Here is a 27,210-nt window from a genome sequence, read left to right on the forward strand (position 1 = left end):
GTCCAGTCCATGTGTTAACATGGGTCAGATGTCAGGAGGCAGAGTTCAGGAGTCTGACAGCTGTGGGGAAGAAGCTGTTCCGGTACCTTGGGATTTTAGTCCGGAGGCTCCTGTAGCGCCTCCCAGAGGGCACGAGGGTGAAGAGTCCATGTGATGGGTGACTGGGGTCTTTGCCTCCAAGGTACAGAGCTGCAAAACAACCACAAATCATCACCCCTCTGCCACCATGCTTGACAGTTGGTATGAGGTGTTTGTGTTGATATGCTATGTTTGGTTTTTGCCAATAGCGGCGCTTTGCATTATGGCCAAACATCTCCACTTTGGTCTTGTTTATCCAAAGAGCATTTTTCCAGATGTCTTGTGGTTTGTTCAGATGCATTTTAGCAAACCTAATGGATGCAACCATGTTCCTTTTAGAGAAGAGTCTTTTTCCTTGCAAACAAGCCGTTCCATCTTAATGTACTAATGTTTCTCACAGTAGAATGATAATAATAATAATAATAATAATGGATTGCATTTATATTGCGCTTTTCGGACCCCTCAAAGCGCTTTACAATTCCACTATTCATTCACTCGCACATTCACACACTGGTGGAGATCGTAGCCACAGCTGCCCCGGGGCAGACTGACAGAAGCGAGGCTGCCATATCGCGCCATTGGCCCCTCTGGCCATCACCAGTAGGCCGTAGGTGAAGTGTCTTGCCCAAGGACACAATGACCGAGACTGTCCAAGCCAGGGCTTGAACCGGCAACCTTCCGGTTACAGGACGAACTGCCAACTCTTTGAGCCACGATCGCTGATAGACTTCAGATTGTTTTGAAATGGGCTTGTAATCCATCCTAGATTGATGTGCAGGAACAGACCTGCTAAAGAAATAGATAGGCTGGGGAGAGTGAGGAGTTTTCATGTTCTCCCTGAGCCTGTGTTGGTTCTCTCTGGGTACTCTGGGTTCCTCCCAAACAGTTAGTGTGATCAGGTTAACTGGTGTTTCTAAATTGCTCGTAGGTGTGGTGGATGTGAGTGCTTGTTTGTCTCTCTGTGTTAGCCCTGTGACAGACAATTGAACAGTCCAAGGTGCACCCCGCCTTTCATCCTGTGGCAGATGGGATATCTATCTCCATTATTACAGCAGTTATCTTGTGGTTGAAATTTTTACTTCAATATAACTGCGATGTTATTATGAGGCAGCACTTACTCCTAGTGAATGTTTATGAATTGCTGCATCTTCAACAATATTTCAGACCGTTTGACATTTCTTCACCATAGATTGGTGCTACCTTATTAGAAATAATTCTGCACTGTAACTTGCACTGTTTTGAAACTAATTATTGACTGATGATGTTTTCAGGCAGCATGTAATTCCCTCAGAAATAGTCAGCAACCCAGGAACTCAGTTCATCTCCCAGGCATGAAAGACCTAATGTTCAGCACTCAGAGCCTCGGAGTTCAGCTCAGGTTTTCATTCTCAACATGTTGGTCAATCAGAGAGGCTAAACCCAGAACTAAAAACAGCTCTCTGCTGTGTAACCCCCCCCCCAAACCCCTCCTCCTGGTCCTCTCAACTGGTGTGGGTTGGGTATGCACATAACTCACTTACCTCCTCTGCTACTGGTTTTTTGCCCTTTGAACAATCTCTAGGGTACCAGCCTCCAACTTTTCCTTCCGGTGAATCCGACCTTGCCGTGCCATCTGTCCAACTCTAACGAGTAGGCAAATGTGGACCCAGACCCAGTTAATCGTTGTTGTGGTTTTCTCTGCATTATTGTTGGGTTCTCATCTTACAATATAAAGGGGGCTATAAATATGAGGTGACTGTTGTTGTTATTTGGAGTTATATAAAAAAAATGGAATTAAAAATATTGACAGAGAGCAAAAAACAAGAGGCAGCCAACATCAAAAAAATGAGCTTTGAATGTCCCTGGCAAACCTGGAAAACTATTCCTGAAAACTACTTGAGCAAATTAAAAGGAAGCTGTACTGAAGAATATAGATGATCATACCAAATATTGACTTGAACAATGAAGTTATACAAACTTTTTGTTAGTGCACTTCTGTTTATACCCGCACATCCTCCAATAAAATCTCTCCATCTTTATCTCATCCAAGCAAAATAAAAAAGAAAGACTTTTGTGATGGATCACTCTTGTGTGGCCCTCTCTCCTTGTCCTCTCCTTCTTCACAAATCTCTATTCACTCTCTCCCTCCTCCCCTCCTCTCCTTCTCACTGGCCGAGGTACTATTGTCTCGTTTCCTGTCACCGTGCGGGCGGCTCTCCGCACGCGCACAGCAGGCGTGGCGGGTTGTGATGCGGTCACATTTGTAGCGGACGGACGGAGCGAGTCGTCAGGATTTGCGGCTCGCTTAAAAACCAGTGGTTTGCGCTGGTGGGTTACAGTTTAACTCGTGAGAGACTCTAAGGAAAGTAGTTTGCAGTCGGAGCAGCAGCAAAACCTTTAAGTTGGGAAATAAAAGAAGGTCTGGAGGGTTTTTTCGCCCCCTTTGACAGCTGCGCCGCTGCACCGACAAACATCAGTGACCGGGAGGTGAGCTGTCACCGTCCATTCAGCTGTCAGTAAGTTTGCTCTGCTTTGTCTTTAAGCTGCAATAGTTCCCTTTATAGCTGATGATAACCGATGATTTTGTCTCTAATGGAGAAAAAAACAAAACACCTTTTTATCGGGTTCTGGTTGTTTGAAGCTTCTGAAACCAGCAACATGTCTAACAGCTTTAACAAAGAAAACCTAAGCTGTGGATGGAGTGATGCAGCTGAAAGAAATACCATTAGCATCTGTCTGTAATGCTCATTACTACAGATTTTTTGCAGTATGGATAGTATGAGTAGATTTTTGTGTATTTGTTGTGCATGTAACAGCCTGGTTAAATTACACTACGTCCAGCACCATATTTGTTCTTTTAGTTTTCTTTATTTTTAAAACATTTGATTAATAATTTTGTGTATATATTATCATAAAATAGTTAAATAATAAACAGGTCCAATACATTTTCTCAGGTCTCAATCAATACTCGAATTGGGATCATAGAAGAAGAAAACTAGCAAATGTTCACATTTATTAATAATAATAAAAAAGTTCTAATATTGACTTTTTTTGACTGTTTCTGCTTTGATCTAAGTAACACCCAGAGGACTTCATGTACTGTTGTGAAGTAGTCAAGATGTCCGTTTATTACACCGCGCTGTGCGTCTCCTCGTCCTCCACCTTCAGCCCTGTGTGCTTTCATTCTTTCTAGCATGTGAGAGAAAGGAACAGCTGGATATGTGCTGAGCTCTGAACTCGATCTGTTGGTATCAGCGAGTCTCCAGAGGCCTGTTTCTGTCGCTGCTACGGGGGGAGACCCCGTAACCGTGCAGCTGTCCACGACCTGTGCGAGAAATCACACACTCCAGGCTGAGAACCCTCAGCTGGACCACTGGCAATCCACAACATGCTCAAACCTTGGAAGTTCTCCTGACTTTTAAACAAGCTGTTCAGCTGCCAGATTCCCGGTTCTATAGGCTCTGCTGCATTTAAAGGCAACAACAGCTGACGGTGAATCAGGGACGCTGTCAGGGGTCCTGGGCCTGAGCCACGGCACACAGAAAAGCATAGTGTTAGTGTGTTTGTGTGGGAGAGAGAGAGGGAGGACTGGCACATTTAAAGTGTTTGCCTGTTTGTGCGTTCACATGTGGAGCCTTGTGCATATGTAAGCGTGCGTCTGGTGCAGACGGGTACAGTAGGGGTATTGTAAAGGCTGATGGAGGCATAGGACAGTGCTGATGGACTAGTGTACGCTTTACTCCATCGAACTTGAAAATCCATATTTGATATGTTCGTCTTTATTTATCAACACAGCCTGAACTCTCATCACTTTGTACGTGCGTTGGAGAGTCTGTTGAGAGCACCTCACTGCTTGTTTAGTGTAATTGCATAACCCAGATTTAACTCTTGTCGGGTTATTTAACTGGGTGGGAAAGCATGGGTACATTTCCATGGAAGACCAAAAAAAGAAAGTTAGAATTAGAGTTTTAGGTGAAGCTTGAAAAATGATGGATGCAGGAATCGCTTTAAAATGCCAAATTTTCTGTTTTTAATTGGACACAAAGTGTGATGACATCACAGAGGTTTGCTTTTAACTGACTTTAGAAACCTTAGAAACCAACATCATACAGCTGCACTGCTTATGAAACTTAAAATAATGTGTTAACGTGAACTGAATCACTCAGCAGTTAAAGGTTTGTAGTTCTGCTCGGTGACGTCACCTCTTTCTCAGTGTAAAGCGTTGTTTAGTTTGCCACATTTGTAATACTTTGTAAGGAAAGTTACTCTTATTTTGTGTAGCAATTTCATGCCCATGTTCTTTTACATGGAAATGCTTCTTTCCTCTAACTTACTTCCACTCGAACACTGTGATTCACTGGAAATCATTACCCCAATCCAAATAATGAATTTGTTGTGGATGTGGCAGAGATAAGATAGTTACCACTCTCCAACACATTTCCATCTGCCTACTTCCTGTTCTGACCTCACACATTCAGATTTAGCATCGAGTAAACAACTTGGGAACACATTGTCTGGAACAATATCAGATCAGTGTAATTGTTAATGTTTGACAAAACTATTGTATTTCACCCCACAGCAGTGCTCTGTGATGGTGGGAGCCGCTCTCAGCTGCTCTTTCCACCACGCTGGGTTATTTACTTCTTCCAGCTGGAGTTCAGCCATACATTCATTTTACGTTGCACTCTTTGACTCTGGTTCATGGACATAAATGGAATTTAAAGGAAATATGTAGATATCCCACTACAGTACATATTCCGGTCTCTAGCTATGTTATCTCACACAGTCCTGAAAGCAGCTAGAATGGTGAAATAGTTATATATTCAGTAATTTTGTTTCACTTCCTCTGATTAGACACTGCTGTGAAAGGCCAATATCTGTTCAGATAGAAGCAGTTTCACAGCATACTGACATAATGTGTCTGCACCCTCAGTTTTTGTTTTATCTTATCTTTGATATGAAAGATTACTGGGATTACATACAAGACTTCATGAAAAGTAGCGTGGTTATTCATTCAATATTCTCTCTTTTTATGGGCGTAAAGTTTCCCAGTCTGTATATGTGCACTTTTAAATGGTATATCCCAATTTTGTAACTGTTATAGCAAATAATTACATATAAATCCCGTGAATTAATTGAATTGACCCATTATTAGCGTTACATTTATGAGAGAAATTGATACTCGGATGCTAATCGATACTGAAACTTACCATCCGATTGACACTATTGACACTACGCTAACCGTGCCGTGTTCACCTCTTCCTGTGGAAACAACTCCGCACAGCACTGCAGCAGGGAGGCAGAGGCTGAACTTGTGACCTGCAGTTGACATTAACAGCACTGGAGAAGAATTTCTGCAGAGGTTCCACTTCAGCAGCATTGATGTCTTTATGTTATCAGCTAGCCAATAGTGTGAATTTAACAAGACGTCACAGTTATTTGTGTCTAAAAGGTTATTTTCCTCCTAAACTGACTGAAGCAGAGAAAAGTCGACCAGCAACTAGAGAGAAACATTCACAACCTACCTTACTAACTCTACTCGATCAGCTACAAATGTAGTAGTGCCAGATAACAATATATAATAATCATGCAGTTCAAGATTCAGGTTTACTATTTTCTTTTTGGCATGTTTCACGGATAAGTGCCTTTCAGAATTAAAATATAAAATATTGTGATACCTGATCACGAGCGACTCCATGATTCCCGATCCTGTCACATACAAACATGACCAAATCTTAGGACTGTATCAATACGTACATATAGATGGTTTTGGATGGATAATCCATGTAGTTTTGTTTGTATCTTGTTTCTTTTAAATACTTGGCTCTATCTGGTAGTTTCTTCAGAATTGTACACTTGAGATTCAGTTGTAGAAACACAGAGTAATACATTTCAACCAGCCATATTCCTAAAATGAAATCTGCATCATGTTCAGTTGTACCACATTTTCTGGAGAACTAGAGTGGTTTTGTAATGAGGAAGTGACTAAGTGCTTTTTCCTTCTTTCTCCACAGGAGGACTGACGATGACTCCGAGGGGGCTTGACTGGTGGATCCCCTGCTGACATCTTTGATCCCCAGATTTCCGCTCTAAAACACCCCCGTTTCCCGACAGCTTTTGAGCTGTTGTGCACCCTTTTATTATATATTTTTTGGAGCCCCCCCCTCTGCGGCTGAGCTCTCAACATGGCTAGCCTGGTGATCAACGAGACCGGAATGGTGGACTGTGGGATTGACGACTCCTTCAAGTACAACTTGTACTCTGCGGTTTACAGCGTGGTCTTTGTGTCGGGCCTGATAACCAACTGTGCCGCACTCTTTGTGTTCTGTTTCCGGATGAAGATGCAGAACGAGACCACGATGTTTATGACCAACTTAGCATTATCTGATTTAGTGTTTGTTTTCACGTTGCCGTTCAAGGTCTTCTACAACGTGAACCGCAACTGGCCTTTTGGAGATGGACTGTGTAAGGTTTCGGGAACAGCCTTCATCACTAACATCTATGGCAGCATGCTCTTCCTCACCTGCATCAGCGTGGACCGCTTCCTGGCGATAGTCTATCCGTTCCGTTCACGCGGCATCCGGACGCGGAGGAACGCGGCACTGATGTGCGCCGCCGTGTGGCTCACCATCGTGGGAGGAGGCATTTCGGTGACCTTCTTCTCTACCATCAACAGCCGACACAAAGCCACCACATGCTTCGAGGGCTTTTCCAAGAACACCTGGAAGACCTACCTGTCTAAAATCACCATTTTTATCGAGGTGAATCGAGACGCACAACATACAGATGACTTTGTTTTTTTATTACGATAACCAAGACGTAGAATTAAGGTGTAATTTTCATAATGTTTTTATTATTATTATTTTTCCAGATTGTTGGTTTCCTCCTCCCGCTCTTGGCCAATTTAATATGCTCCTCGCTGGTTCTGCGGACGCTGCGTCGCCCCGTGACTGCTGGTCACGGCTGTGACAGTAAGAAACGCGTCCTGCGGATGATCCTTGTCCATCTTGGCATCTTCATCATCTGCTTCGTCCCGTACAACTCTATCCTCTTCCTGTATGCCCTGGTGCGAACCCAGGCCCTGGCTAACTGCACTGTGGAGCGCTTTGTCCGAACACTTTACCCCATCACTCTATGTCTGGCCAGTCTCAACTGCTGCCTGGATCCTGTGGTGTACTACTTCACCTCGGAGAGCTTCCAGAAGAGCCTGACCAAGGGAGGCAAAGGGTCTGGTTCTCGACCTGAGAGCATGCCCCGCAGTGACACGGAGACTAAGGACACAGCGACCGCTGTCCCAAGCGACACCCACACTCTGACCAGCAACGGAAAAGAGACAAAGATCACTGAAATTCAATTGTGACTCAAGAAAGAAGGAGAAGAAGGACAGGGTGGATTTGACTGCAACTCCTGAATTTAACAAATATAACAATCACTTGTTTGGTCCTGAAAATGGAAAACACATAACTCACCAGATTAGTTAAGTCCTGAGGTAAGTCCTGAGGCATGGCCTGGGCTTTATGGATTAACCCGGCACCAGGGATCAGAGGAATGTATCTGTGGTTTTTATGAGCGATCGCTACAGGGACCAGAGATCCAACTACACTGGGACTATTGCAATAATCCAGAGACTCAAAGTGGGTCTATAAGAGATTCTGACATGTCATTGATCAAACATAAGACATGCACACTTCCACTGGACTCTGAAGAAGATGATGTCCATCCACATGCTGTTTAGTACTTGTGTAACACAACAGTTCCTTAAGTATTATTGTTATAAAGCTCAAGCTTTCACAGTGCATTATATCACTGTGGTGTGTTACTAGTAATGCTACTGTGTAACACAGCATTGTGTTGACCTGCTGAGTCAAATGTATCTCATCATGTTGAAGACTGAGGCCAGTAAATGTCTGTTTTTGAATTGCATTCATTATTTCTTTGCTCCGGTCTTGTGATTGTCCTCACAGTCAAACCTGCTCTGAGCTGCTCTTTGTCAGCGAGCCTGTACATTTGAACTTGTGCGGGAGTTTTTCTACTCCAGCTTCTTGGTTTTTCACCAAGCAGCCAGTGTGAGCTTGTCCTCAGCGCAGAGGGCAGCTCTGATTTAGTTGAGGACCTCGGCCTGTGTGCTGTGTCACAGGCCAAATGCTTATTATGACTGGAGCAATGGTCCATTGTTTGCCTCTGAATGAGGTCTCTCTGTCTTAATCCGGCCTTAGACTGCAGATCTGCTCAAAGTCTCTTACACACAGCAATGTGCAAACACTCCAAGTACAGATGAACGCCTTTAGCTGTTTACCCAAAATCATGGATTTAAACTGCATGGAGCACAAAACACTTGTGTGTCAGCAGATTTGGATGTTTGAGTGTTGCTGAATTTGCATGTATAAAATGCAGAAACGTGCAGAATTTGTCCAATCTTTATCATAAAGTCCGAAGAGGATGCACAATCCGGTCAGAGCAGCATCTGCAACAGCAAAATAAATCGATTTTGCAGCTGAATCTGTGAAGAAGCTTCTGAATCAAGTTAAACTTTGGTCAAGTTTGGCATCTGAAGATGGAGGAACCACCTGTAGCTTAACTGCTCTACATTAAACTTGATTTATACTTCTGTGGGAAATCTACATAGTAACAGTAAACTCCTTTTATCCCCACACCTCAGCCTTATGTGGTATGCATCAACCTGACGTTTAGTTACATTTCTCTGGATGTACACAGCAGGTTATTTAGAAGATTTCGGCATAAGGTTAAAATGAAGTTTCGGTTGTTGCATAAGTTACAATGTAGATCTGACGCAGAAGTATTCATACACGTGTAGGACACATGAGTTGAGGTCAGCTGTGAGGCAGGAATCAATAACACAAGCAGATGCAGAATTAACGGTGAAATTTCCTGTTATCAACCTACAAGTTTGGGTTGGATTGCTGGATTGTTTGGAGGGCTTTATTTAATCTTCAAACCTTGGAATTATAAACGGTCCAGAGAGTAAACAACACAGTGTAGAGCAACCAGCTGTGTTGCTGAACTCTACCGTCTTCCAACCCAGCGAGTTTCAGTAGTTCAACAAGTAGTCCCTATGCCACCATGCTTGAAGCACCACCTCGTGTTTGGTCATTAAAGCATAAACTGTAGAGCCGAGGATGACAGCAGGCTCGCAGCTTCTCTCTGTGTACTTACAGCCCCCTGCTGGAGAAGCTCAATAAATTCTTTTGGGGTCATTACACTCAATGTAGGTACAAGTTTAGTTTTTTCTATTCCTTTACTAAGCACTACAACTTTTGCTTTCCATTGCCTTAGTTGGCAATGTAACAGAGTATACCTGCTTCATTGGTATGCACAGTGAGAAATAAGGGTGTTGGGGGGGGGTGCGTCTGGTTGTGTGAATGATGGGAGCATTTAGCAGCAGAACGACAGAGGGGCAGCAGTCTTTGGATTCTCAGATTTGGGGTCAAGGGTAGCAGGAGGAGAGAAGAAAACCAGGAAATAAGAACAGTGGGAGTGTAGAGGTATGCATGAGCTTCACCCCCCGAGTGGTTCATTCCAAGAGTGTTGCGTCACTTTTTTTCCATTTTTTTGAACAGATAACAGTCAGATGTTTACCGTTCGAGCACGTCTGTTAAAGAAACAGTCTGCCCTAAATCTAGAAGAGAAAAATGCACATGGCTCAGTCATTTATGACCAGTGGCTTGTCCTGACATCTAGTGGCAACAAGTTGGAAGAACAGCAATTTTTAATTTGAGACAGACTGACCACAGACCACGTTCCACGTTTGCTGATTATTTTCCTGTTTTGGGCTTTATAGTCACCTGTTTGTCAGCCCTGTAGAAGTCTCAGAGAAGCCATAAAGCAGCTGGGGCAAGCATGGGAAGTGTTATCAAGTTATTTTCTCTGGGTGTGGCCTCATGCTGTGAAAGTAACAGGATGGCGAGTGTATGTCATAAAGCTGAAGCGTGGTTAAACATTTCTACAGCACGTGAAGGCTTTCCTTCTTTTTTTTCTCTAGGCCTCGTGAACGAAAACCATAACCACAAGAACAAAGCCTAAAAGCTACTGCTCATTGTCAGAGGACACACAAATGCAGCTTTTTTATTTAATTTTTCTTTTTAATTTTTAGAGGACTAGGAGCCAGGTAACCTACATTTTGCTGAATAAATACTATGATTTAAAAACGGAAGTACGGAATCTGAACGGGGAAGCAGATGAGTGCAGTTATTTTGGTCACAACGGCTGTCAGTGAACTGAGACAACTTTTACACCGTCAGTGTTGCACTGTAGATGTATTTAAATACAGACTGCAAAGAAGAGAAGCTAAAGAAGAGGGCTGATTTCCTCGGGATCTGCTGCGTCTGCGGACCAGATCACCTTTGAAAAGATCTTTTGAAAATCTTCAGAAATTTCTGAGGTAAGAAAAACAAGCATGTGTCTGCATCTGCCTGTGCTCTTTCAGCGTAACCTCTTTTCCTGCTGCCATTTGGTTTAACCACATGTGTGTCCAACTCTGCTCGTCTTAGCTCTTACGTGCGTTGCTAAGCACTAGTGACGACGTCGCAAACTGCAGAAAAACACTCAAACGCAATAGGGCAGAGCTTCCCCTTCCCTTCAAAACTGGCAGCTAGTTGAGTCAGAGAACAAGTGACACCAGATCCCGCCACCTCCAGCAAACACTCTCATATCACATCACCATCAGCTTCATGCTGTCTTCACCTGCAGTGCGCTGACAGATTCTTCTTTCGGCATCTGTTGACTCCTTTTTCTGCTGCACAGCGCGAGGACTTTGTAGAAGGTGTGCGCGATGCTCCACGCGGTCGCTCCTGGCTCTGACCTCGACCTTCTGCCTATACGGGTGATTTAGAGGCACAAGAAACGAGGTATTGACACAGTGTTTGTTTGTGTAGACATGTCTGTGAGGGCGTCATGCTGCTGTGCCCTGCGGTCAGAGTCATGCTTTGAATATTGCTGATGTTAACGGACTGTTATTAGTGCTTTCACTTTGCATTTAATCTTAAATCTGGAAATGTACATGTGTCGCCGTGTGCATACGAAAGCTTTTGTGTCACAAGATATAAAGACTTTGAAATTTCTGATACGCTGAAAAAAAAAAGTTATCGTTATTGTTGTTTTTGTTTCGATGTTGGCTAAAGCGAATCACCAGTTACTGTATCACCAATATTTAATCATATCAACTTGATATTTTATGTTAGCACGTTTAACAGCTATAAGAAACTCTTTACACGTGTTTCATGGTGTGTCATGAAAATGAATTCTCGGTTTCTGTAATTTCCTTAAGCACAACTCCTCAGATAGTATTACACAACTCTTTATCGTACAGGCATCATCAGGGAGCTTTTTTAAACTGAGAGTCTCAGCAGCTGTCAGACAAGTCTAAACAGGCCTGAATCTGGTGAAGCAGTTTAAAAAACGACCACTATTACTGTGTTCCCCTCGTGGGCCTAGTGTAGGAAAGGGTGCGGACTTATAATGATGTTAGAGGAAGGATGATCCTCCCGTGATAAGCAGAGCCAGTCCCCGATCTTTCTTCCGGTCATTTCCTGCTGCCGTCCTAAGCAGTTTTTGATTTATTTTCACTTTAACAGCTTTTTCATGGCGTTCTCATATAAAAACACATAATTTAAACAATTAACCATCACACAAGAATGGGGAGAAAAATTTAACTGAATCATTTTTTTTTCATATTAGCTTGGCTGTGATGACCAAAATTACTTCATATAGAAAATTGTTGTAAGTTTGCTATATGCCATTAGTGCAAGCCTTTTCTGTGTTTTGCTGGCTGCTGCTTTATGACACCTTGTTTTTATCTGGGTCTGCAGCTTACCAGTCCAATAGACTTTATGGCACTTATCTCCAGAGAGCAGCTACATCTGCTTCAAAATCTGTTTAGAAATTCCCACAAACAAGCCCCAAAGAAGAAAGGTGGGGATATCCTGACTGATCAGTAAGGAACAAATATAGTGAAGGAAGACTGATATTTCTACTTGTAGCAATTTATTTTTAGCTGATCTAAGAGGACACACCTCCCTCTGCCTTTCCATGTGCACACTGAGGTGAAACGAGGAGTAGCACATAGGATAGAGCAGGTGTTGATGTTGCAGCATGAAAGGGATCGCTGAGGTGGGTTGCAAAGTGGCTAACAGATTCAAATAGCATGAAATGAATGCCCCGGTTGATTTTCAAGCAAAAGCCAAACTCTTACATTTTTTTCCTGTAGTGCTAATGACATCATCGGGATGATGATGTCAGGAGCAACAGCAACGAATGAAAGTGGATGAACTGAATTCATGGAATGCCCCTTTAATGAGTTGTTAATATTCACTTTTAGACTCAATGATTACATCATCTCATCTAAATACACTTGATACTTTTTTACATATAGACGTTTGCAGTCATTCAGTTCTCTCACCCCAACCGCACCCCTCCCTGAGCCTGGTTCTGTTGGAGGTTTCTTCCTGTTAAAAGGGAGTTTTTCCTTCCCACTGTCACCAATGTGCTTGCTCTAAAGGGGTCATATGATTGTTGGGTTTTTCTCTGTATCTATTATTGTACGATCTACTGTACAATATAAAGCGTCTTGAGGCGACTGCTGTTGTGATTTGGCGCTATATAAATAAAATTGAATTGAATTGGATTTGAATTAAACCAGTATGCAGTTTTTTTGCAGTTGCTCTTGTTTTTTGGAGCATTTCTGTGTTAAACTGGGTTTAAAGCTACAAAGTATGTGTCACACTGCAGGAGGCTTCACACCTGCCAAAGTGAAAATGTAGGTTCACCGTTGACTGTTGCTCTGGCAGCTGCTGATTCCAGTTTTCAAAGCAAACTTTTAGTTTCAACTTTCGCAACAACATAACGGGAAACATGAAGCACTGTTCAGCTTTTTTCTTTCCACGCGCAGGCTACAAGATTTTTATTAAGGGCAAATTATGAAAAGAAAGATAAAGCGCAACGTGTATGTGCATCGGATGTTTCACAAGTTCTCCTCTGCCTTTCAGCTGTCAAAGGTACTTCAGCAAAAAAAAATTATGATCAAAGGAAAGGCACGCTTGGTTATATCATCGGTGTCACTGTGAGGGAAAAAGAAATATGGTCACCAATATGACTGAATGCAACTACAACGAAACGGTCTGGAATCAGAAAATGGACGTGATATACACCTACTTCTACCTGATACTCTTCATACCCGGGCTGCTGCTCAACACCACTGCACTCTGGGTCCTCCTCAGATACATCAGGTAACACTCATACAAGTTCACACCTTTAGATTTTCAGGTATGTTTTCACTAACTCTCTCTGTATGTGCCGTTTAACAGCAAGAAGACCAAGGCGGTGATCTTCATGATAAACCTGGCGATCGCAGACCTGGCCCACATCCTCTCTCTGCCCCTCAGGATCTATTATTATTTCACGCACACCTGGCCCTTTGGACGCGGTCTCTGCTTGTTCTGCTTCTACCTGAAATATCTCAACATGTACGCCGCTATAATGTTCCTGGTAAGCAGGCAGTTTAGGGAAAGCAAGCCTTGAATTTCCTGATAATGCTCATCACAGGGAACAAGGATAATCAAATGAGATCTTTCTAGTTTTCATTACATTTAAAATCAGTCAAATGTCAGTACAAAGCACTTTTGTTGTTGTTTTTGTTTTAAAAATTAAACTCCAAAGCAGAAAGTGATTTGAATGAAAGCCTCTGTCTTCCTTCTTGGAACTGCTTTGCTTCCTGTGCCTCAGAATAAATAACAAAGTAGCTTCTTTTCATTTCTCTCTGATTTCAGGTGTGCATCAGCATGCAGAGGTGTCTGTTCCTGCAGAAGCCGTTCACGGCTCGAAGGTGGCGGCGTCGCTATGACCTGCTGATCAGCTTTGTAGTGTGGGTTGTGGTTGGTCTGAGCTGCTCTCCCTTTATCCTGATGCGGAGTAGCAACAACAGTAGCAAAAATGAAGTGGCATTAAACAGCACCCATGCCCAGTTTCCCTTAGGTGTCACCAAACAGAGTTTAGACTCCAACGCCACTTCGGCGGGCTGTTTTAAAGACTTGCCCATGCGCCAACCTCCTCTCTCGTTGACGATCACCATGCTGGTCTTTCTTGAGGCGTGTGGTTTCCTAATCCCTCTAGCATGCATGTCATACAGCACCGTCCGCATCTTCTGGTCACTCAAGGAGAAGCAGATCCAGGATCAGCACAACTCCTTCAACTCCTCAGCACGCAGCCGCCTCCACTCAGTCACCTCCAACTGCCAGGCGGAGAAACCGAATGAAAAGCACACAAATGGCGAGAAGCGGCGTGCTCTGCGGATGGTGGTGGGCTGCTTCATTCTCTTTTTGTTCTGCTTCGCTCCGTACCACCTCAACTTCGCGCTCTACCTGATGGTGAAGCAGAGTATCGTGTCCAGCTGCACCGTCACAAGGGTGGTGCTCCAGTTTCACCCAGTGTCTCTGTGCATGGCGGGCCTGAGCTGCTGCTTCAACCCCATCCTTTATTACTTTCTTACAGCCGAGTTTAGGATGCACCTCAAAAGGCGCACCTCCTCCTTCTCGTCCTCCATCTCCTCCCCGACCACATCACCGACCCAGTGTCCTTTGCAGAGCAGACTCATGAGCACCTCCTCATACAGGGAGTAGCATTGCTCAGAGGAAAAGTCCATGAAGGATTCTATTGAACTTTAAAGCCGACTGACACAAGCTGGATATGATCAGCTGACATGTTGCAGCTGTCTGAACACAAACAACCCAAAAGACATTGACCTGAGTTGTGTGAAGCCCGCCTCCTCTAAAGCAAGCAGAAAACACCCTCCAACATGCAGTATCGTAAACGCTGCCCAATGTTTCAGTTTGTGTGTATAAAACTTGATATAAGCTATGTAATAAAAGCTGTATGTGAAATGCACTCCCATTAAAAGCTTTAAGTCTCATCTCTGGCTCTGATGTTTGTTTCTTCACTGCGAGTTGGACTTTTTTTCTTTCAGGTAAAATGTGAAAACAGGTGCCAGCTCATTTTTGCTTCACTTCCTCTCAGAATGCAAAGTGGTGAAGGCAGTTGGCAGCAGTTACAGCAGCTCTGAAACCAGTAACTGTCAGGCGCCCCCCCACCCACCCATCTGTACAGGCCAAGCCTGAGCGAACTCTGAGTCTACATCAGCCCCCAGACGCACAAATGCAGCCCACCTAAGGAAATCTACCAAGAATGAATCATCCACCAAAATGCACCTGCCTCTTGTTTCTCTGTTCTCACACGCATCAAAGTGTAGCGTTTGCTTTCTGACAGTGTCACATTGTAACTTGTGAAAGTTTGCGTCGTGGCTTTGGTGTAAATATTTATTTTTGATTGATTTTTTTTGATGTCCTGTCAACAAAACAAAAAAAGTGCGTGTTGACGTGTTGACTTTGTCCACAAGGAAATGGCAACTAAGAGTGTAATAGCAGAAGCGTCAAAAGAAAATTCTTGTAAACCACACCCCTATGCTCACAGGAAGCCCTCTGTGTGTGTGTCTGTGTGTGTGTGTGTGTGCGCGCTAAAATCCCCAGAACAGCAGACACACAGACGGGCGACACACATGCAACGAGTGATAGATAAGAAATCAAAACAGGAAAGAGTACGAGTGAAGACAAAAGTTAATGGATATGAAAGATAGATAGAGAGGTAGAATGAAAGAGAGAGGCAGAGAGAGAGAAAGAGGCGGGACACTGAAATTAAAGAGTGTTAGAGGAGGAGAAAGGAGGATGGAGTTTTTCATCTGACGCCTCGGTCTTATCAGCTTTTCGTTTCTCCAGCATCTTTAAAGACAGAGGTGAGAGGTTGATTATTAATTGCTAATAATGTTCAGAAGTGTTCGGAGAAAGTAGCGAGTGTGTGGGGGTTTGTGTGTGGATGCTTTCTATGTGGAGTCATGGCTCATGGGGGACCTTGTCTGTTTCTCCAGTGTGTGGAATGCCTGTTATGTTGAAGTGCGTGTGTGTGTGTGAGGGCCAGTATTGGGGTGTCTGGTCTTTATGTGTCAGTGGACTTCCTGGAGATCACGGCATATTTTCTTGTGTATCTGAACAGGGCACACACACGTGGAGGGACCCCGATGCTCACCGGCAGCGTTTTTGGTTCTGAAACACGAGGTCAGATCTTCAGAAAGCTGCTTACATGCCAGCAGCCCACAGACGGAGGTGAATCACAGCAGATGAGATTATGTGTTTCCACTGGCAAGACCTGATGAAAACTACTGAGTCCTAAGGTAGGGGAGCAGCACTTGCCTTTTCTTTTTAGCTTTATCTTTTTAAAAACAGCTCACTTCTCTCGGTTAGATGGAAATTTCAGCTTGATCTCGACGCTCGTTACCGTAAACATGTTACTTTCACAACAGATGGTCTCGGTTTGACTCCTGTACATACATGTTAAAGCCTCTACTGCGAGAAGGAAACGAGAGCTTGTCACAGATTGGCCTTTTGCACATCATACAAATCAACACACAGCCTTGGAAGGAAGCACATGGTACGTGCATAAGTGAGAGTAATAAGTGGAGAATCCTTTTCAAAAAGTAACACACAGGTCAGCGGTCACTGAGTTAAAAGGCAGTCCGAGGGCTGACGGTCTACTGGGGCCTCGGCCTGAGCATAAAAGGCAGTCAGGGAGCTGAGAAGCAGTCCAAGCTTAGCATACCCCCCCTTTTTACAAATAAAATTCCACTGTTTGTTTGTGTATGATTGTGAGGAGTTAAGTTCAGGCCCAAATACTACTTTATACATTTACACTGGTACATCCCAGGCAGGGATCGCTGTTTACACTCCGCTACATTTACTTACACACTGCTAAAGGTACAAGTTACTAAACAGGTCATTATCAAAAGACTGCTGCCTAAACTTCTTTGGCTTGTAACCGCTTACAAAAACAAGGAGTACAAACTAACAAAAAAAAGTGTAAATGTCTTAGATAAATAGCTTTAACATTGAAGAAAGTAAAAATATATTCCCAAATAAAGGTTTTTTGTTTTTTTCTAAAAAGGTCCACCCTATTAATCATTTTACTCCAACGCAGAATTTATCTCGTGACTCTTTAGGGGAGGGCAGACACACGGGTGAGAAGGCAATACTCAAACCGTGTCATCTTTTTACTGTTGCAGCTGAAACAGCAGTGCAATGCTAGCAGCCAAATGTATGCATTCAAATGTAGTCAAATGTGCCACTATATTTAGTCATTTCCCTGTAAAGAAATGTGGCGTTCTTTTAGTTAAGCAACAGGAACGCGAATATCGTGTATAAAAACCTGCTGAGGGAGCCCATAAAGAGAACTAAGAGCAGTTAGTTAACCACTGTTTGTCTTGTGTTTGGCAAGTGCCATTTCCCCCTCACGCACGAAAATAGCTACACAATTTTTGCTGCGTGTTTTGAGTATAGTAGGTGTAAAAAACAAAACAAAAAATGCTTTTCTGAACAGTTTACGTGGCAGTAAGTTTCTTGTCAAATATGAACAATATTTTACTGGCTGATTTGCATTTTCACATCGATAAAATGGTTCATAAATGATCCTGAGATGTCCTGAAACTGGTTAAAGTAGGTCTAATATGCTTTGCTAACATTCTGCCATACATATATAGTGTTCTCATAGTGCTAAACAAGGCCAAAGTTCCAAATAATGACATCAGAGTATGCATTACTAATCCCTGTGAGTCAAAGTTCAGGCTTCAGAATACTCTAAACACAGTTTCTGTTCTTTTTTTCACTGCTTTTTGCTCTGGATGATGTCACTTAAAAATATCCCAATGCGGTTAGCACAGCAGCTCCACCCACCAGCTATTCAAACCTTTTGGTTGCAAGGAGCAGCCAATCAGAAGAAAGCTAGCTTAAAGAGAGGGGGAAGGGAGGAAGACAGTGTATGATTTAAGGGTCCACATGATAAACATTGTCCCTTTTAAACTGATAGAGGATTAATGTACTAATGGAGGCCAGAAATAAACACATGGAGATGTTTATTTGAGCATAGCAGGTGTCTGGGTACTAGGTATGTGGAAGATCACAACACCACATCGTTCCTGGGTTTGCTAGGGTCTAATAAGTCTCATTAGAAATAAGATAACAAGAAACAAAAGCTGATCAAAAAGAGGATGACAACAGTAAGTAAAAAAACATAATTTTAAACTGGTTTATACGCACTAAAGTTTATAGCTGTGGGTGTGTGCACCTATAGGCTGTTCAGTCCCTAACATTACTATTTCCATTTGAACCGAAAGCATTTGAAGATAATCTAAGTTGAAGGTCATCTAAAAGCTTTAAAATTTCATCTCTGTTACTTTCATTTTCTGCTCTGTGTGTGTGTCACAAAGAAGGAGGGAAAAAAAGAAGCGCGTTACAGGCGTCACCTACATCGAAAAACCACCCGCGGTGCTGCTCCTCATCTCAAAGTGCTCTTTAGTGACAGGTTTTTCCTTGATCTGGGCTGTTAACCAGTTGCCTGGTCTGCCTGCGCTAACCACGCTAGTTTCACTTTGATGCCTTGCGCCGTAGTTATTTCACACAGACTCAGTGCAGGCACCATAATGCTCGGCAGTGAAGCAGCACGTGGGGGATTTTACCGACTTCTCTGCGGGTTTGCACGCTTGCTGTAAAGGGCACTGCAAAAACACAGCTATCAAGGATCATTGATTAATTACGTTATTCATAAAAACACATGGGAGATTATAGCTGGCAGGTGCTGCCGCCGAGCACAATGTCATCTGTGTCTCATCTAAAAAGGTTCCTTCTCCAATTCTGATGGCTATCTATGCAACATGCAAAACAGTAACTTTAATATCCCTAGGCTGCACTAGGCGAAAGATAAAGCAGTTAAAACTCAACTGCGTCGCTGTCAAGAGCTGATTTGTACTACAGTGTGTGAGAAAACACAGGCAGAGACAGAACCTCTTGGTGTGAGGTGACAGCACAGAAACCTGTAGTTGTTTTTCTTCCTCTTTCTGGTAACGCTTTCCACCTCCGACTACACTAACTTAACTTACTTTTCTTTCCTCTACCAGACCACCAGACTCTTTGGGGATCGCAGAGAAGCCTGGAGGACACATCAGCGCTGGACAAAAACTTAAAACAAAAGACACTCTTCCTCTGTCTGACATGCCGCAGAGAGTACCAGCTGCACAGGCTGCAGCATGATGTAACCAGCGGCATGGATGCTCAAACCAACCCGTCACCGGACTACAAGCAGCTCTGCTGATACAAGCTTCCTGCTGGTTTGCAAGGCAGCTCATCTTAACACTGACATGAATGTCAGTTCTCCTAATATGAACTGCTCCAATACCAGTGAGATAATAGACTACCAGCACCATTTGTATGCCGTGGTGTACAGTGTGATCTTAGCACCGGGCCTGCTGGGTAACGTGCTGGCGCTGTGGGTGTTCAGGGCCTACATCAGAGAGACCAAGAAGGCCGTGGTGTTCATGATGAACCTGGCTGTGGCCGACCTACTGCAGGTAAAAAAATCCTCTTCAGTCGTATTTCGCACTTACTTTCTAGTTTAAACCATTACTGTGAAATCACATGATGTGGTTGTGTGGTTAAGTGACCACATAGCCGTCCTCAGGGGTCAAGCTTTAATCAGGGAAGAAGTTTGCATGCAAGAAGTACTTGTTACACTACTCGTGCCTCTAATAGTTACATTTAGTGTTGTAATGCTGATCCTACAATACGGTTTTAAAACTGCAATAAAGCAAATTAGTGTAATGACCTCTTTAGTTTTTGTTCTGCTTTCATGTACTAAATTAGGAAGTCAAAAAAACAAAATGACTCTTAGATGTTGGCAGAGTTGTGGGAGAATTCCAACCACAAGAAAAAACTTCCATTATAGAACACAACAACTACAGAAGTTCATCTCTTTATTCCAATGAACTGCCTAACGGGGAGGATTTTATTTTAAAAATCTATTTAGAAATGTTTCTGTTTACTAGATAACCAAGCGAGCTCCTTACCATCATCGCCAAAGAGCAAATATGTACATCAGCGTTTGCCTGCTGTTCTCTGCCTTCAATTTTGTCACTCTGGCCTCTCCTCAGGTGCTCTCTCTGCCTCTGCGGATCTACTACTACCTGAATAACTCCTGGCCCTTTGGGTATTTCTTCTGCATGTTCTGCTTCTATCTCAAGTACGTCAACATGTATGCCTCCATCTACTTCCTGGTTTTCGTCAGCATACGTCGCTGTGAGCTCATCATGCGTCCGCTGTTGTACAACTCGGGTCGACAAAAAGGAGACGTGTTAATATGTGGGATCATCTGGCTGATCATCTGTACCGTCTGCCTCGGATTCCCTCTGCTCAGACACGATCCTTCCTTGCCCGAAAGGAACGACACAAATAAGTGTTTCACGGAGCTGCCTCTGCGGAAGGATATCGGTCCTTTGGCAATGTGGGCCCTCTTGATTTTACTAGAGCTGTTCGGCTTCTTCGTCCCTCTCGTTTTGGTGCTAGGCTGCACGTGCATGACTATTTGGAGCCTTCGGGAAAATACAGCAAATGCTATTTCTGACAGAGGGGAGAAAAAGAGAGCGCTGAGGATGATACTAAGCTGTGCTGTAGTCTTCTTAGTGTGCTTTGTACCTTACCACGCCACGATGCCTCTCGACCTTATGGTCAAAGCTAAGAAAGTTACCAGCTGTGACTTTCAGAAACTGGTTCTTCGAAGTCACCCAGTCACACTCTGCCTGGCCAGCCTGAACTGCAGCCTGGACCCTATCATGTACTATTTCACTACTGATGAATTCTGGAGGCGACTGAGCAAGCCAGAGATACCGGAGAGCATACATCTCAGCCGGCGTCTGTCCTGTATAACCGGAGAACAGGACGAAGAGGAGGACTAAACTTCTGGTGGCGACAGCCTCCCCGCAACCACTAACTGAGACTGAAGACTATGCAAACTTCAACTTCCTGCAAACTATGGAAATAACATTTATGCTGAAACGGGAATGTGAAAATATGGAAGTAGAGTTTTAAAATGTTATTTTTTTAAACCTATTTATTTCTCAATAAATGTTTTTTTCCCCTTCCCCCTCTCAATTTGCATTTCCTCGATGAAGGGCGAGTAGTGTCAGCAAGTGAAAGAGAGGAAAACCCCGAAATGCAGCGACAGTTTTCCTCCAGATCCAGTGTTTTGATAACCCGATGTCCTTCGCAGGATGATAAAAGGGTTAGTGTTGGTGCCGCTTTCACCGCCATTATAATAACAAAGCCACTGCGACGTTCAGTAGGTAAACAAATGCAACTTTATTCAAACAACAAAGTGGAGTTCAGTTCAGTAGTTGCACACAACATTGGGCGTTTCCCCCCTAATATCTTCTAGTATTCAATTAAAAAGCAGAGACAGAAACCCCATCTTTACAAACACACTTCCTGTTGATTGTCTCTGTGTGCAGGCATCAAGTAGGAAATTACTAAAAAATGACTTAAAATGTGCTCGACAGACTTCAGAAATCAAGGACGACTGTTTTCCATTTAAGCACACGATGTGTGTAAAGATCACAGGGAGCCATCTCGTGTTATAACACTACGGATACATAATAGTCAAATTAGATAACCGACTGTTTTCAAGTCAAATTAAGTGAAATTTCCCTTTAGCTAATTCATCGTTAGCTCATCACTCTGGTTAAGGATCACGCATGAAGCTTGAAACACAAACACAAAAACTGGTCATATATTGTAAGGGTGCTGGACTGTTTCCCATCAGGTATGAGACCATCAGAAACACTAAAGTTATCACACAGCAGCACTGTGGGGGATATCTACAAACAGTGGTGACTTGAGAGCGTTGCGTTACCATCCATGGACAAGCATGTTACACGTATACTGTACCAGACATCTCCATGCTGACTTGTGCTATATCACGCTGTAACAGAATACAAATACCTGGTCGAACCTGCACCGTGCACCCGGGTCAGAGCGGCGACAGGAGGTTGACGCAACACACGCCTAATATGATCTCACTAGAATATTCAGTAGGATGACTAATAGCTCTGCTCTGGATGAGGCGGATGTGTCGTTATATAGTAACATCAATAAGATCTGTCTGCAGGAAACTACAGCAACAAAACAGAAAGCAACGTAATAAATGAAACTTGTATATCTAACTTTAGCTTACTGACTTAAAGTAATAACCAGTACAAGACTAGCTAATGAATACTTACGCACTTGTGACCTATCACGGGTTCGAGGGAGTACATCAGAGGAGAAGGGGGCTAGGCTCTAATGCTGCAACTTAAATTCACTCAACACTAGATTAAAAGCAGGGGAGGCAAAAACTGGAAAGAGTTTTGTACAGAAGTAACTTTCTGCTGTTCCCTTCACCGCCCACTCCCACCTACCCTCTCTCGCTCTCTATGACCTATATTCATGCTTAAGCCTTGCAGATGCGGGTCTCAGTCACAAACTTGTTCTCAAAGTGATGGATGGTGAAACATTCGTCCGCAGAGCGCTTCTGGATGCCTCCACCTGACAAACAAAAAGACAAATAAGCAGCAGTGCTAAGTATTCATCTCAATATTCAGCCGTGGGCGTTTGACACATTTCAAACACAACTACATTTAGGAAGATGTGTCAAGCATGGTTGGTGCCTGTTTACACTCGTCCTCTTATTCGGTTTCTAACCAAAGTGTGTTTGACACTGTATAATTTCTGCATCTACTTGATAAGTCAGCAGTTTCTGTTTGAGCCATAGTGATTAGTGACTCCAAAATCAATATTAATGTGTACCTAGTAAATAAAAAGTTATCAATGTCAGCAGCTAACTTCATCCTTGATAAGAACTATACAGGGATACATGTTTATATAACTCAACCATCAGAAATGTATGAAGGCCTAAAGTTGTAACTGCATTATGTGACAGCTTGCTTCCTTTATGTTGTGGTCAGCGTATTTTGTTTGAAAGCTGTTTCTGTTAGCCAAAAGATAAAATCATAATAAATTACACTAACACTCTGCTAAACAAGCTAGCTCATACAGTTTTATACATAACCAGTGTGAAATACAGTACAGTAATTTTTATGGTCTGGCTATTTTTTAGCTAGCGATAATGTTAGCTGATTACTTTACAACACTACTACATCAATATTACTGAAAAGCTTAACTCATGACTACAAATCTATAGTCCTGAAACTAAAGAGCACAGTCATGTCGGTGGGGTCTGTCTTTTAAATACTAGCACTAATTTTCATCGTGTGGCTTACTATTAGCTACCGCTAATGTTAGTTTATGACTAAGCAGCACCACGGTGTTACCAAAAAGCTTAACTCATGACTACAAACCTGTAGTCCTGAAACTAAGGAGCACAGTCATGTTGGGGGCATCCGTCTTTTAAATACAAGACCTAATTTTGACTGTGTGGTTATTTATTACCATTAGCTACCGCTAATGTTAGCTTATGACTTAACAGCTCTACACATAGCTATGAATGCAAATGATCCTGAAACTGTAAGACAAAGTCCAGTTTCAGATATATTTTATATACAGACATTGATTTTGACGTTCTGGTTATTTATGAAAGAGCTAATGTCAGCCAAGTAGCTTCCTTTCTAAAATACGAGACAAGTACAGGATGGAAAAGTTGCAAACTCAAACTTTTTAGTTTGCACTTGCTGAGTAAAGCAAAAAAATCTTGCATAACAGCAGTGATGTCGTAATTAAAGATTAAATAATATAATTAAGTAATATAAAGATTAAAGAGGATTATATATTACAGCTTAATACAGTTAAAGACATGCATGTTATATACACAAGTTCCTCTGGTCTGCACCCTATTTCCGAGGGGTTGCCACAGAGCTGCACGTTAATCAGAGGTTTTACATTTCCATCACATCTATACCTGGCAGGCTGGCACGGCGCTGCATTCTGTACGTTTCTTTTCCATCACAAAGACGGCGGATATAAAAGCCCAGGGGTTTGACATCATCAATGCGCTCCGTCACCACCAGGTCCTCGTGCACCAGGTAGCTGCGGTAAGAGTCAGACTGGAACAAAGACCAGAGCATGAGACTGTCAGGGCACCTTTTTAAATTAAAAAAATACTTTTGATCTTCCACCAGATAAAACAGATCAGTGAAAACTGAATAAATTTTTTTTTAAAAAAGGTGATGAAACATAGATTTGTGAAACAACTCTACACCAAGTGTTGAAATTTCCTGATTTCCTCACTAAGCAAACTAAACTCCGCCAACCTGTTTCCACCTTCACATGCTAAAACTACCCAACACTACATCAATGATTTTTAAAAAGTCCCTATTTGAATATGGAGACTTTTTGAATACAAGTATGCAGTATAAATGCAGCGTACTTCTAGTTTACTGCATGAATAAAGGAAGAAGGGGACAAGCCTGTGGGTGGAAGTCGCTCATTTATCATCTTTAGTTTCCTGTCAAGAACCTACGTTTCACTTAAGATGATATTATTGCATAGTCTCTGCCAGTGAATAATAGAAAACTGAATTACAGGAACTTTACAGTTTAGCCAATATTTAAAACCTACCTTCATATGTACAAATTAAAGATATTACAGATTTGAGAAGGATTAAAGAGCAGACAGTTTGTGGAATGACAACACATCCCTGAATTTCTTATGTGTGCATGAGCTTTAACAAGACTTATGTGTTCGGTTTGTCCGTCATCCAAGTCTGGACTTTCATCTGTGTCTTCAGGTGCTGCTAGGAGGGACCGTACTCACCATCAGCTGTGAGAACAGGTCAATGAGGTCCTGAGGGGGGAGAACTACTGAGGTGTTCAGGGGAATCACAAAGCAGGTCCTCAGAGTCAGGTCCAGATAGGCCGTCAGCTTCTGCTCACACACACACATGAAATCATCGGGAAAGAATTTAGAGCAGCAGAAATCATCCACCGAGCTGCGCCAAGTGTGACAGAGTCCACAATCCTCACCCTGTTGAAGTCGTGCAGGATGTAAGCGGGGTCTCCGGGCCTGAAGCGGGGAGGAGGGACGCTGATGACGGCGATGTTGTCAGAGATCTCCACCTCCTCCTCCACTCGCGGCAAGTAGTAAGGCTGGCTCTCTGCTCCGGACGACACGTCTCTGAACTCCATCGCGCCATGATACATCCTCTGATGAAGAATGCATCTCATTTAGTCTTAAGAACATGTAAAGTGAGGTGGGGGCACTGGAACCTTTGCTTATGTACATTTTACAAAAAAAAGAAAGAAAACGCACCGTAATAGAGTTATTTTATTTTCAACCAGCAGTGCAGCTGGGATTTGCCTCTACAACCACAGACGCATCATCTGGTATTACTGTGAATCTGCAATATCAGCTGTGAATCTGTGTGTTCTGTTCCTGTCTAAAGTTCACGTTTCACACACTGCACCAACTACTGAAAAACAATCACGCAGCTGTCGAGGAAGCTCAGGCTGCCAGGGGGAGCCAAAGCACGCATGTTCTGCTTGGTTCCAGCACAGTTACATCACGGCATATAGCAGGACTACGTTTACACAAACGAGCCTACAGTTTTTCCATGACTATTGATCATAGTTTCTTTTAATATCAGGTTTTAAGCTTATGTTTACACACTCACTCTCCACATGGCACTGATAATAAAGATTTCCAGTAACATTTTTGGCATATGTGAGGCATTTATTTTCTTGCAAATCAAATTGTGATAATTATGCTGATAATTATGGCACACTGGCTCTGGCTGAGATGTCAGAAGCCCCGCCCACCCAGTGCTCTTACCTTTTGTTTGCAAAGAGCATCCAATCAAAAGAATCATACTTTCAAACAGAATGAAATGAACAGAGGGGGCTGTTGTAAAGGCTCACCTTTCAGCACATTCACTTCACCAGATGCACCTTGTTTCTTTTCCTCACCTTTGATTGGGTGTGGTGCTTGGCCTTAATTGCACTCACCTGTCACTCGTTATATAAGGACTGCACTCACCTACCCCTCACTCTTTCTTCACTCCCACATGGGGCGGCAGCTGAGAGAGAGCAGTCCATGTGTGTCTTTCTTTCCTTCCTTCTTTGCCTTATTGATTTGGAGAATAAAAGGAAAACCCTGAGAATAATTAGATGACTGCTTATTCTTATTCTAACCGGATGAGCCCATGATGCTGATTGCTTAAGCCCTGAAGAGAGCAGTCCATGTGTGTCTTTCTTTCCTTTACCCGTTATACAATATACAATAAAACAACAAAACCTGCACATGATTGATGACTGCTTATTTTCATTCTAATCGGATGAGCCCATGATGACGACTACTGAAACCCTGAACCTTCCTTCCTCCAAAACAGGGGGCAGCACCTATTATTGATATGGATTCTTTTTGCAAGGGTTTCTCCACTTTAGTCCAAGATTCACTTCAATGCTGTGCAAATCCACAAACTGGACCATTGAGTTTTGCTGCATTGTTATCTTTTTCTGTGTATCATGTGTCACTACAGTTTCAAAGCTTAGAAGTGAGGAAACAGCTGAGATCAAAAGCACGACAAAATTCAGAGCAACAGATTCTTGTGATGAAATCTCAATTTTATCAGAATTTCTCAAGCAACATACTGACAGTTACAGTTTCACACACTGCTCTCCCCCCCACCTCGCTTTGCTTCATTTGCATGGGTGTGGGGTTGCCTCATCTCATTGACTCTAAGACCCTCCTGCTGGCAACACAACAACTGGGGGAAAAAAGGTGAAGTCTGCACTTTCTCTAAACATGAAAAGGAGTGAACAATAGCACTCTGTTTTCTAACGGTACAAACCAGTGTTAATAATTCTTCATCACTTCTAGACAGTGACAGTTTATGAGAGGAAGAAAACATATCTGATAACGTCAGTGGATAACCAAATTAATTCATACAGCTGCTTAATTTCCCAGAGGCAGTCTGCAAAGTCTGCCCCACAGATGCCCCCCCCCCCTCCCCCAACCTTTACAATATGTGCATGGTGATTTCACTGACCTGTATTTGCAACGTGAAAATGAAACAATTTGGAAAAGGTTATAACGTAAAATAGTCTTGGGTTGTAGTTTAACTTTCTACGCGTTTCAGTGACTTGCTTGCAGAGCTGGTGGCATGTGCCTCACGTGCATAAGGATGGACAGAAAATGAATCTACTATAAGGATCTGCAACATTAAAGTGTTATGCACAGTTATGAAACCACAATCATGGCCTAATGTATACACACACACACACACATATAC

At 42.9% G+C, this 27,210-nt stretch overlaps 4 protein-coding genes across 7 annotated transcripts in view; 3 read left to right on the forward strand and 1 right to left on the reverse strand.

Annotated features, from left to right (window-relative positions):
* Positions 1–2,285: 2,285 nt before the first annotated feature.
* On the forward strand, positions 2,286–7,975 carry lpar4 (lysophosphatidic acid receptor 4). Of its 3 annotated transcripts, none has more exons than XM_085288900.1 (3): positions 2,286–2,573; positions 6,072–6,818; positions 6,929–7,975. In XM_085288900.1, the coding sequence occupies exons 2-3, from the start codon at positions 6,243–6,245 to the stop codon at positions 7,415–7,417; spliced, it is 1,065 nt and encodes a 354-aa protein (XP_085145026.1). In that variant the 5' UTR covers positions 2,286–2,573; positions 6,072–6,242; the 3' UTR covers positions 7,418–7,975. The 3 variants fall into 3 exon arrangements, with proteins under 3 accessions (XP_085145026.1, XP_085145017.1, XP_085145010.1); XM_085288891.1 differs by having other exon boundaries at positions 2,286–2,569; XM_085288884.1 differs by having other exon boundaries at positions 2,286–2,544.
* A 1,781-nt stretch (positions 7,976–9,756) lies between these two features.
* Positions 9,757–15,011, forward strand: p2ry10 (P2Y receptor family member 10). 2 transcript variants are annotated; one of them, XM_085288913.1, is made up of 5 exons: positions 9,758–10,456; positions 10,819–10,922; positions 13,059–13,298; positions 13,377–13,557; positions 13,839–15,010. In XM_085288913.1, the coding sequence occupies exons 3-5, from the start codon at positions 13,150–13,152 to the stop codon at positions 14,685–14,687; spliced, it is 1,179 nt and encodes a 392-aa protein (XP_085145039.1). In that variant the 5' UTR covers positions 9,758–10,456; positions 10,819–10,922; positions 13,059–13,149; the 3' UTR covers positions 14,688–15,010. The 2 variants fall into 2 exon arrangements, with proteins under 2 accessions (XP_085145047.1, XP_085145039.1); XM_085288921.1 differs by lacking the exon at positions 10,819–10,922 and having other exon boundaries at positions 9,757–10,456; positions 13,839–15,011.
* A 159-nt stretch (positions 15,012–15,170) lies between these two features.
* On the forward strand, positions 15,171–21,276 carry gpr174 (G protein-coupled receptor 174). Its single transcript, XM_085288936.1, has 4 exons — positions 15,171–15,853; positions 16,111–16,288; positions 19,061–19,510; positions 20,090–21,276. The coding sequence occupies exons 3-4, from the start codon at positions 19,211–19,213 to the stop codon at positions 20,888–20,890; spliced, it is 1,101 nt and encodes a 366-aa protein (XP_085145062.1). The 5' UTR covers positions 15,171–15,853; positions 16,111–16,288; positions 19,061–19,210; the 3' UTR covers positions 20,891–21,276.
* Positions 21,270–27,210, reverse strand: part of LOC146581961 (integral membrane protein 2A-like) — a 7,174-nt gene continuing 1,233 nt past the window's right edge. Inside the window, exons 3-6 of the mRNA XM_085288948.1 lie at positions 24,947–25,126; positions 24,738–24,848; positions 23,884–24,028; positions 21,270–22,514 (exon numbers count right to left, since the gene is read on the reverse strand). Of these exons, the coding sequence (XP_085145074.1) occupies positions 22,420–22,514; positions 23,884–24,028; positions 24,738–24,848; positions 24,947–25,126 (531 nt within the window). The 3' untranslated portion in view covers positions 21,270–22,419. The remainder of the gene's footprint in view (positions 22,515–23,883; positions 24,029–24,737; positions 24,849–24,946; positions 25,127–27,210) is intronic.

Source organism: Mchenga conophoros, linkage group LG2 (assembly GCF_057382185.1).
Source record: "Mchenga conophoros isolate Kocher_MC1m ecotype Shallow Benthic linkage group LG2, M_conophoros_male_GT1.1, whole genome shotgun sequence".
Taxonomy (NCBI): Eukaryota; Metazoa; Chordata; class Actinopteri; order Cichliformes; family Cichlidae; genus Mchenga; species Mchenga conophoros.

What these genes read in the sequence shown, in the direction of transcription:
- lpar4 (XM_085288900.1), top strand. Translation starts at nt 6,243, where the DNA reads ATGGCTAGCCTGGTGATCAACGAGACCGGAATGGTGGACTGTGGGATT. An exon ending in AAATCACCATTTTTATCGAG is followed by an intron (nt 6,819 to 6,928) that starts GTGAATCGAGAC and finishes TTATTTTTCCAG; the next exon opens with ATTGTTGGTTTCCTCCTCCC.
- p2ry10 (XM_085288921.1), top strand. Translation starts at nt 13,150, where the DNA reads ATGGTCACCAATATGACTGAATGCAACTACAACGAAACGGTCTGGAAT. An exon ending in GTCCTCCTCAGATACATCAG is followed by an intron (nt 13,299 to 13,376) that starts GTAACACTCATA and finishes GCCGTTTAACAG; the next exon opens with CAAGAAGACCAAGGCGGTGA. An exon ending in ACGCCGCTATAATGTTCCTG is followed by an intron (nt 13,558 to 13,838) that starts GTAAGCAGGCAG and finishes CTCTGATTTCAG; the next exon opens with GTGTGCATCAGCATGCAGAG.
- gpr174 (XM_085288936.1), top strand. Translation starts at nt 19,211, where the DNA reads ATGCTCAAACCAACCCGTCACCGGACTACAAGCAGCTCTGCTGATACA. An exon ending in CTGTGGCCGACCTACTGCAG is followed by an intron (nt 19,511 to 20,089) that starts GTAAAAAAATCC and finishes GCCTCTCCTCAG; the next exon opens with GTGCTCTCTCTGCCTCTGCG.